The sequence below is a fragment of the Netta rufina genome, assembly GCF_964035555.1.
Source record: "Netta rufina genome assembly, chromosome: 9".
NCBI lineage: Eukaryota > Metazoa > Chordata > Aves > Anseriformes > Anatidae > Netta > Netta rufina.
The window spans coordinates 26,103,576-26,114,861 of record NC_140132.1 but is presented as its reverse complement, the minus strand read 5'-3'; the positions used below and the strand labels follow the sequence as shown (position 1 = coordinate 26,114,861).

The 11,286-nt window shown below is 43.2% G+C and overlaps 1 protein-coding gene across 1 annotated transcript; it reads left to right on the top strand.

Moving 5' to 3' along the window:
• The first annotated feature begins 6,696 nt into the window (after nucleotides 1-6,696).
• RAP2B (RAP2B, member of RAS oncogene family) lies at nucleotides 6,697-8,435 on the top strand. The gene has a single exon (XM_084291906.1). The coding sequence runs from the start codon at nucleotides 6,728-6,730 to the stop codon at nucleotides 7,277-7,279; it is 552 nt and encodes a 183-aa protein (XP_084148032.1). The 5' UTR covers nucleotides 6,697-6,727; the 3' UTR covers nucleotides 7,280-8,435.
• The last annotated feature ends 2,851 nt before the right edge of the window (nucleotides 8,436-11,286 follow it).

The following is an 11,286-nucleotide window of genomic DNA, read 5'->3' as shown; positions in this document are numbered from 1 at the left end:
GAAAGGAATAAAACTCTGATTTTATTTAGGACATTTCCTTCCAAAGATGCACTCTCATTCTTTAAAGTGAGAATGTGTTTCTGTCATTATTACCAAGGGAAAAAAGCCCTAGACTTTAGTTAAACTACCAATATTTACAACCATAATTTTACATCACTAGTCTGAGACCAAAGGCAGACTGTTACAGTGATTCCTACACAGAAGACCATAGCATAATGAGCTGCAAACACTACTGTCTGTTCTTTTGGACTCTGGAAACTCCCGTCTCACTTACGAAATATGATAAGATCACAGTTGAAAGCATTCATTCCTCACTGCCATGTGACCAGAAGTGTCTATCAAGAGAAACTCCTTGTTCCTGGTCAGGTGATGGAAGAATAAACAAATTCAACTAGTTGAAGAGGGAAGACTCTCAAAATTACACCTTTTACTGTTTCTGAATGTTGCTGCCAGCAGAGTTAATATTGCAATGTAATATAATACCAGTCAATGAAGAAAATGCATTTTCCTACAAAAAGGGCCTTTGCTGCAGACAGGAAGTCTATTTTTGGAATTAGTCATCAGTTTCACTTCATGCTGATCATACCATTTTCATTACCATACAATAGGATTGTTTCCATGCAAGTGCTATCAAGATTACATTTATGGTTCCAAAAGCTGTTTCAGTCCACCTACATACACCCTGACTGCTGCAGATAGTAAAAGAGAAGTGTTCTCTCTTTGTTTTGCATGCTTATCTAAATTCCCAATCTTCACCACCTTTTATTTAAACTGCTACTCTGGTAAATACAAAAGGATTGACACTTAGTGAATATTGATTGATAAGGATTGATATTTAGTGAAGAACAGAAATACAGCTGCACTTTGATATACTATGCATATTTTGACTATAAACAACACATCTAGGAGCGGGCTAGAAACATGCCATTGAACACTCCCATCATAAAGAAAAATAAACTGGTATTGTCACACCAGATCTAGGGAGATGCCATGTAGTAAGTTGTGGCAGCATGGCTATTATTTCAGTACTGATAAGATCTCTAGCAGGGCTTTTGTTGGAAATTATGGACTTTTTTTTTTTTTTTCTGCATGTCCTACCTTTTTTATTATTTATTTACATCCACCAGCAACTGCTATTTTTTCATTAAAATGAAAGCTGGGTAATCCCGCATTTCAGAATTCTTTTTGCAGAGGGGAGTCACAGTAGGGCTGCATTTCCCAAAGAGGTGTGCTAGACCTGCTAATACAGACAGGCAGGAAAAGGATGACTCTGCATAAATCACTTCCTCCTCAGGAAGGAGCTGGCAGAAGGGAGACTGTTCAGCTGGTTGAGTCAGGGGAGAAACCAACTCATGCTACTGCAAACATATCAAATTACGGCGTTAAGGAGTACCTTTGGCCTGAGTCACTTAGCAATTTGTCTTATCAGTTTCTTTCTGATTATCTAGGTGTTGAACAGATGGAACAGTTTCACTTATAATAAAACTACTCTACCCATGGAATTACCCTAATTGACTATCTCATTTAACTCCTTATGTAGACATCTTGGTTCTAGAATAAGAATAGTTAATACCATAGGATTAAGATAAACAGAAATTAGGCAGTCTTGTTTTAGATACATATTCATGAACAGAATTATCAGCAGTAACTCAAGGTGCAGACAAGTTAATTATTATTAGATATAAATCCCGTTGGAATACCAGATTATTTTTATGAAGAATTTTGAAAGATCTTTTCTCTCTTAAATATGAATCTTCTGTAATGTAGCATAGGAAAACAAGTGCACTTCTATTAACAATCATAACAAGGACACAAGAGTGTCCAGCTTTTTGCACAGATTTTTGGGCAGAGCATGAGAGTAGCCTAGCTTATTAGAGCAGTATGTTTCATCGCCTTCTGATCAGTACTTGGGCTTCCTGTTACTGGAAAGAGGAAGGATGAAGCAGGAGAAGTAGAGATAGGACGACACAGATCTTCAGCCACCCATTGCCAGGATGTGGACAGATTTTAAAAAGTAGTCAGCAGCTTCCACTGCTATTCTTAAAACAAGAATAATGCCCACTATGTAAATCTTTCTTGCTGATTTTTGGTTAAAGTTTACCAGCAAATTTTTAGGGCTGAGATTATCTCTTGCACAATGCTGAACGCATTACCATTATTTCAATAGGAGCAATCCAATTTAAATAAAGAAAAGTGAAGTTGTTTCAGAGCAAGAGATGCACTGAATGTCAGTACTAATGTTATTAGACATTACTGTGACAAATAGAATTAAGTATCAACCAGAACCATTCTTAGTGCTATTAAAGGGGTGAGGGGATGATTTATGGATCAAATGTGCACACAAAATCTTAAAAATTTTGTTTATTGTATATTTATTAAAATTGGCAAATACTTTAAAATGTGAGTACTTACATTTTTGTGCTCAGAAGGTTATCTTCTCCTTCCTCAGCTCCCACCAAAGAAATCCTAAACCAACATACAATCATCCTGCTGATGAACCCAAAATAAAGACTTTTTTTGTATGCCACTGAATTAAAAACTGATTCAGGGCCAGAGAACTTACTCAAATTCATATATTCAAAATGAATATACATTGAAAAATTTCTCTGGATTTGTTCAATGCCAGAAAACACTTAGTGTAATTCTGTGTTTTGAACTCTACAGAGATTACTTCATCATCTTAGTTTCCCTCAGTAAGTATTCTCCCTTTACCCTCTCCCTTTACCTTACAGTACACTGCTAATATTAATGCCACATACTAACAGTATGGGAGTGAGCGAATAGCATCGCTTCCCCAAATCATTCCAAATCTTCTCATTTTAACTATTTTATATTGGATTTTGAACTGGTTAAGCCATTAAAACTTAAGTGGATTGAAACAGATCTCTATTATGTCCAGGGAACATTTCAGACATTAGGACGTTAAATGACCGTGTACAGTATTCTTTGACCATGACTTCCCGTAGGATTTATCAGCAGCAGTGCTGAATTAAGACATTCTCTGCCCCTTTAGTTCTGCTGAAAACACAGATCAATTCACTGCTCAGCTCTTTGTATTTAGCCCCAGTGGCCTGTAAGCAGTTAAGCAGAACCCACAATAGGAGGACCTATTCTCACCACAGATCAGTTCATCGTTTTTAGGGCCTGTTTACACCGTGGACCTAAAGACTGTTGCTGTATAACTGAGAGCAAAAAAAGGTATGAAGTTCTTTGGCCACTGTCACCATGAAATGCATTTGGAATTGCATCTTCACGTGAAATTGAAAGCTGTTACATAAAAATATGCTACAATATTGTTATTAATATCACTATTACCTCATGAACCTTGAATGTCAAAGTATGATATTTAGTATTATTTGTAGCTTCAAAGTTCAATTATCATCATACCTAGCTAGTAAATGGCAGAGCACTATGATCCCAGAGGAGTCCCCTTCACAGTCACAAGAGGTTCTGATGTATTAATAAAAATGATTTAAATGAATAGCCACTAACAGAAGTCAAAGAAAATCTAAATAAAGGCCATCATCTCTTTGCCACTTCCACAGCATTATAGAGTTTCAAATACAATCATGTCCATGCACACTCAACTAATTCTAAGCATACTTTCACAGGGTCTGTTTTTAGGAAAGCCACACACTTCTGACAGGTTCTAGCTCTGTTTCACTGACAGAGCTCAGGCTTTCTGAAATTCACAAACATGCAGATTCTAGTGAAGCAGGATATATCTTGCAACGTAGCCCATTCTTCACATCATTTTTCTGTTCCCCAAGTATAGCACAGTTTTTCTATAAAATATTCATCCTAAACAAGCTCAGTTGCACTTAATCAGCTCAAAGGTTACATACCCCTTTGCTAACATTGACCTTGCCTGGGCCTAATCCCATGGCTGTAAGTGGTTTGGCTATGAGTCTTTTGAGAGAGTACCGGAGGACCTGGCTAGAAAGTCCCTCTAGTAACACCAAAATATCTTCACCTATTTTCATAGTGCCAAATCTTGATGTTACCAGACACAGATGAACATTCATGGTACTGAAACCTTTGATATCATACATGCTGTTGATTTAAACTACAAAAGTTTAGTCTTTTACTATAATTAATGAAATTCATTTCTGGGAAAAGAAAAAAAGAGTGGTCAACAATGCTTTATAGTTTTAAGATGCTGATACCTGTATGGGCAAAGGCAACTATAACAGAAAAGGTTAATGACTTGATCTTTCTAAATTACGCAGAGAAATAATCATTTGGTAAAACTACTCACACAAATAATGAGCAAGTTTACTCAACACAATAAAAGCTAGTTATATATGTAAATATTGCATGGTAAACTACTTAGTAACCAAATTTATACTTTTAAGATGATTCCTACTTTGACATTTTCAAGATGTCAACAGCGTAAAGATCAGTTTTTGCTTTGAACATAAAACATTTCCCTCAGAAACAACAGCAATCAACAGCATCACGAAGAATGAAAAAAATACATATACTGAAATTTTATTCTGTCCCTGAAATAAACAAACGATTCAACGGTGAATTGTGATTAAATGGATTGGATTTAAGCCAATGTTACAATTATCTGGTCTTTATAAAATCTTCTGCTGCCATGTTAGTGGAAAGTGCAGTGTAAGTAATTTACATGTGGGATGCTGTAGAGGTGATGGAGGTAAACAAATCTGTATGGTACCCAAAACCTTAGAGTAGCGCAAGCAAAGTATGTCAGCAGAACAAGAAAATACTGTATTTTCTCAGTGATACTGTAGCCTTTCAACCAATTTTTGTAGCTGCGTTTAAAGATAACTTTGCAAACAATGGCTGGTTGATGACTGGTTTTGGCTGGCTTAGCTGAAGGTGGGAGCACGCTGTCAGGATTAGATGTGCTAGCCCCACCTCTGGAGTACCTCTAGAAGGGGAAGTCATACAGACAGCGAAATGAGAAACACGAGAGGTGGGGATTAAAAGCCTAATTCTGGGCTCAGTTAGTTTGTTTCCAAAACCAACATCTCTGCATGTCCATGCAGGAGGTGAGCAGTGGTCGAGGCTCATTCGGGAACATGCAGTTAGAGGTGCTCACAGAGGTGTATTTCACTTTTTCAAAGAACAACAGTGCTCCTCTGGAATAAAGATGGCCTTAGGTTTGTCACAAGTTAAGGGTAATGTGGTAGGTAGAGTCTAGAACAGAAAGGCAGCCCAAGCCCAGTCCTCGGGATTCAATATCATGTAAAACATTCACTGGTTGATCTGTAGAGCTCTGTGCAGCGACCTCGCTGAGGGTCAGCCTGCAGGTGACACTTTGCAGACGGGCAAGAAGACTGCACCCGGGAGGAACCAGGCGGAGGAGGCCTGGTGCACCGGCAGCCTACCTGGGGACTCAGCAGAGACAGGCACAGGGCATGACCTACACCTACAAAACAAACACGGAGCTTACCAGGCTTCAGCTACACGATGCATTTAAGGAAGTTGTGGCCCGCCACTTCTCTTCCACCCTCAGTGACTGCGACACCCTTTATCTGCAGTCACAGCAAGCCATGGGCGCGGGCGTCCTCAGCACAAATGGCTGGAACTGTTACCAGCCCCACAGCGGGGCTGGCAGAACACAGCTTTTGTCCTCATGGGGAGATGTTTCATTGCAAAGACCTGCACAAACAGCACAGGGGTGTCACTGAAGCTCCTGCAGGGATGGGATTGCCAGAGTCGCAGCTCTCCCCTGAGGATCACTGGAGATGCAGTGCAGCCAGACCCAGCAGAGCGAATCCCCATAGTGAATTCTGGCAAAAATAATTTAATCGGAATGTAGCTGTGTGAGAGCTGTCTGCTAGTAAGAGAATGCTGCTTGCAGTTTATTTCAAATATTTCTGTCTTTGTCTACCAAGGCCTGTTGCACCAACTACTGTGTTTAAACCAGATTTGTAAACACAAAGGTGTGATAAAAAGGCCTTGCACGCCACAATTATCTGAATAAAGAGTGAGAACAGTGAAGAACTGGCTACGGTGTAAAAGCAAGGACAAGAGGGTGCCAAAAATAACTGACGATATTTTATTGAAAGGAATGTCGGATTGATGTGAGGATGACTTCTACGAACACGGCAAGCAGCCAGCCCCGGGACTCGACCCCACGAGGCGGAATGGCTGTGAGCAGGCCACGGGCCGCCGAAACAGCGACACGGGGCCAGCTCTGGAGCCACCCGGGCCGGGGGAGCTGGGGCAGCACCACCGGGGGGAGCGGCCCCGGGAGGGCCTCGCCTGTGCCCGGCCCAGCCCCGAGGGCACGGCGACCCCTGCGGAGGGCCGATAGGGGCGGCAGGGGCGCTGCCGGGGCCGTGCCCGGCGATAAGGGGCGGCCAGGCCGAGCAGCCCCGGCCCCTTCCCCGCCGCCACCGGGGGGAGGCGGAGCGGGGCCGTGTGGGCGGGCCGCGGGGCGCCATGGGCGGCGGGGCCCGCTCGGCGCTTCCCGCTCCTCCTCCTCCTCCTCCTCCTTCGCCGCCGCCGCCCGGCCCCGGGGCGCGGCGCTGCCGGGCTCGGGGCTGGCCCGCAGCGGGCCCGTGAGGCGCGGCCGGCCCCTGCCCGCCCCGGCGGGCCCCGCGGAGCGCCCCTCCCTGCCCGCCTTCCTCCTCCTCCTCCTCCTCCTCCTCCTCCTCCTCCGGCGAGGGCGGGCGGAGGGAGGGAGGGAGGGAGGGAGGGAGGGAAGCGGCAGCCCCGAGCGGGAGGCGAGGGAGGCGGCGCGCCGGGAGCCATGCGGGAGTACAAGGTGGTGGTGCTGGGCTCGGGCGGCGTGGGCAAGTCCGCCCTCACCGTCCAGTTCGTGACCGGCTCGTTCATCGAGAAGTACGACCCCACCATCGAGGACTTCTACCGCAAGGAGATCGAGGTGGACTCCTCGCCGTCGGTGCTGGAGATCCTGGACACGGCGGGCACCGAGCAGTTCGCCTCCATGCGGGACCTCTACATCAAGAACGGGCAGGGCTTCATCCTGGTCTACAGCCTGGTCAACCAGCAGAGCTTCCAGGACATCAAGCCCATGCGGGACCAGATCATCCGCGTCAAGAGGTACGAGCGGGTGCCCATGATCCTGGTGGGCAACAAGGTGGACCTGGAGGGCGAGCGGGAGGTCTCCTTCGGGGAAGGCAAGGCGCTGGCCGAGGAGTGGAGCTGCCCCTTCATGGAGACCTCGGCCAAAAACAAAGCCTCGGTGGACGAGCTCTTCGCCGAGATCGTCAGGCAGATGAACTACGCCTCGCAGCCCAACGGGGACGAGCAGTGCTGCGCCGCCTGCGCCATCCTCTGAGAGCGGCCGGCGGCCGGGGCTGCGGGAACAAAGGTCCGCGGCGGCCGGCACCGAGCACCGGGACCGAGCACCGGGCACCGGCACCGGGACCGAGCACCGGGCACCGGCACCGGGCATCGCCGCCGGCACCGCCACCGCCACGGGCACCGGCACCGGCACGGCCGGGGGGCGGGCGCGGCGCCCCGGGCATCCGCGGGGGGGAAGAAAAAAAAAAAAAAAAAGAAAAAAAAAAACACTTAAAAAAAAAAATCGCGTTGGAAACGTGGCTTTTCGCAGCATGTACGTTCATCCAGTCTCCACCGTCGCGTGTTCCCTGTGGTGTCTGCCGCAGCCGGCCGTGGGCAGCGGGACCGGGAGGAGGCCGGGCCCGGCCCGGCGCCGCGGATCTATGCAAAGCGGGCACCGCACGGCCCCCGGGACTGCCGGCGTGCGGGGCCGGGAGGCGTCTGCTGATCACTTGTGAAATAATTTTCTATTTTGTTTACCTGCTGTATCAGATGGGAGTTTGCAGAGAGTGGTAGCGTGTTGTTTGTTTGTTTGTTTTTTCCTTTTTTTTTTTTTTTTTAATCAGCTGTGAAAATGTTACAAATCTGCACAATTTTTTAGGCGTGCGTGTGTGTGTGATTTCGTTTTTGTTTTGCCCTTTGGCGGGTGGGAGCGGCGGTGTTTTGGTTTCTAGGGTTTTTTTCTTTTTGGGTTGGCAATAACTGATTTTGATGACTAGCTCTCTAAAAAGTGCAAAGACTTCCTAAATGCGATACAGGGCCAACAGCAGCCCTGTGTCTGTAGAGTGCCTTCAAAACTCAGCTGTTCCAGCCGGTGCCAACCTGTGAAAGCTCCACAGAATCCCATTATCTACTACTCCAAAAACTACTTAACAGTTTCCTTTCAGTAATCATACTGAACAAGCCAGGACAAAAGGGCCTATTGTTAGTGGAATTTATTTCTTATTTCCATCTGAGCCTTTTAACTGTAATTTCCATGTCTTGCAAGTTCGGGCTTCATTTACTTCAAATTTGCAAGAATTTAGCCTTTTGGGATTTTGGGGGTGGGCTTTTTTGTTCTTTCTGGTTTTATTTTATTATATTTTTTTTTTTTTTTGCGTGGGATGTACCTCCAGCCAGCAAAGAAAGAAACCTTAACGTTGTGATGTACCAAGAAAATTCTAACAACTGTCATTTTGTTTCCAGACATGCGTTTAAGAGATGTCTATCCATTTTCAGAATTTTAATACAAATGCTGTTTTTTAGAAAACAACTTTGTGCGCTTTTATGTATTACACAAAACACTTTCACATAGGCCGTTAATCCTGATTTATATTGTAATAGATGTAAAAGTGGCATGGGGGGGCTTGGTTTAGCTAAGGACAGCGTTTAAAAAAAATAGACAAAAAACAAGCCCCAAGATTACTAAATATTGGGTAAAATAACAATTGGTAATACGGCTTTTCATTTGTGTTTAGGTCCTGGGGCTGTGTGATGCCAGCATGCGCGTGGAATGCTGTGGGCAGTAGGCAGCTTTAGGAGGGTTGCGTGGCCTCAGTGGGAAAACGTCTCGTAAGATTGGGACCTTATCCTTTACTAGGAACAGGTTTACTAGGAAGAGCAAAATTCTAAAGGTCAATTATTTAAAAAAATAACTTTTAATCTTGCTATGTTTTAGCTCTTTGAAATTACACATCAAGACTATTACTGCTTCCCTCCTATGAGGAAGGATTGGGGTGGGAGGACACCTGTACCTTCTGTGATTTGGAAGATGTAGGGAGTTTGTTTACATCCATTACCTTCCTCTCTTTGCCCCTTCTTTAAAGATTAGTATACAAAAAAGCACAGTTCTTTTTCTGCATCCCAAGAAGACTTGAAGTTATCTATACGACATGGAAATAAATTGAGCAATGGTGTGTAAAGGTTTTTTAATTAGGCCAACTGAAAACAAACCGCCTTGATGTCTGCCATAAATCTGATCATTTCCTCTTGTAACTAGGAAAGTTTTCTGCTTCAACACTGGAAGGAGTGGTTTTAGTTTTAGCTTAATTCTACACAGTGAAACCTCAGTGATTGAAATTAAAATGATAATATTGTGTTCCAGTTGGGGATTGGATATTGATTTTAGCAATATGCAGTATCTCCTGAAAATTTGGATAAGAATATGTTCTGAATATTAGGGGCTTCTTGTTAACAAAAATACTGTATTGAAAATGATGAAAGCTTGATTGCAGGCATATCTTGCACTGAAGTTTTAAAAATACAATTTGCCATAAATTTACGTCTCAGCTATTGTGATAGTCCAATTTTGCCTTAAATTCAGTGGGATTATATATATTTCTAGCACCTAACAAGCCTTGCTCCAGATCAGTGTATTGAAAGCAACACAGCTAGGTAAAAGCAGATACTCATTGTGTTCTCCACAACAGGTAGCGGAGTATTGATGTTTTGTAGTGCCTCCTGTTCTCCTATTGCCTGTGTTGTGATTGAGGAATGATGCAAAAATGGGTGTAAGTAGCACACAGTGGGGCGTGAAGTCCAGTTTTCCTTAGCCTAACAGAGCAGCTGAAGGCAACTTGCTAAATTCTGGATCATGATTTTTTTTTTTTTTTGTAGATATACTCTAGTTCTTGCCAAAAAAGTGTGTTTGTCAAATAGTGAAGGATTTAAAAAAAAAAAAAATCAAAAAAAAAAAAAAAGGCATGGGTCTAATCAGAGTTTTGAATGTATTTAGATGTTCAATGTTCTCTATGACTTGGTGAGGACAGTACAAATAGTAGAGCTCAGTAGTCTGATCTTCCAAATACCTTGAAGTGTTTTGGTGCTTGTTAAACATAGGCCTTGTCTATAAAGTAGGAAAAAAAAAAAAAAGAAAAAAACATACTGCTTTAACTTGACTGAATAATGAAAGCTATATTTGCTTCTACACTAGAGGAAAATATTGTATCAATATAAAGGTACTCTTTTATTTCTTTTCCCTGTGGGAATATGTTATACCAGTGTCAATATAAAGGTGGTATATAGCTCTTTTCACAGTGAGAATTGCAAAAATTTAATTGGTTTGGAAGAAAAATTACATGCCCAGCCAAAATACTTCCTGACAGTCCAGAAATCATGTAAACAAGGCCTTAGTTTAAGGCTGGTCCTATGGCCACATATTTTGCTGTACATTATGATTGTATCTTTAAAAATCCAAGCTTGTTCTATCGCAAGAAAGCATGCCTTTGAAATGCCAGTCTCTGTGATTGTAACTGTGCAGTATTTTAAACCTCATTTTCAATACAGTTGTGGTTCTTCTCAACGCAGTGCTCAGGCTTTATTGATGCTTACAGTTCTGCAGACCACGTTACGTTCTGTGGCTGTGGGGTTCCTTGGTGGTTCTGCTTCTCTCGAAAGAATGTTTGGCAAGTTTTTTGCAAAGGGCATTTTGAATAAGGGGCAGCTGGCTCTTTATGACTTCATCTGGATGCTCCTTGCATGCAGGTGTTGTTATGTATCAGATTTCTTTGAGGAGTGACAAAATGCAAGAAATTCCATTTTCTTTAAGAGTTTTATGTGAAAAGGAGTGGCATATGTGTTCTCTTGAATCCGCTGCCATTCAAATTAATGGACAGCTCCTGTGATGGTAAATGGAAAGCGTTTGGAGCTGTACTGCTTGCTATTAGAAGCTGTCTTTCCAGATTTGTATAGCAGGCAACCCAAAAAAACATCTTGACAGACCTTCACTGTACCCTTGGGAATTTGTATTCTGAGTGCCCATTCATGCTCTGAAGAGATTTGAGACTTGCTATAGAAGCAAGTTTATGTACATGAGCTCTGTTCAAAGGTGGAATAGTTTCAAATAATGATCTTTATAGCTATCTTTATAGCTTATAGCCTCCTCCTACAGTGTTTATAGCTTTATACAAAATGTGTATGTCAAAAAGATTCTCGTTCTTGTCATGTTGTTATAACATCATGATATAAAATCTCATTTTTGTAGGAATTCAACATTTGCCTGACTTGTAATTTTATTTATTTATT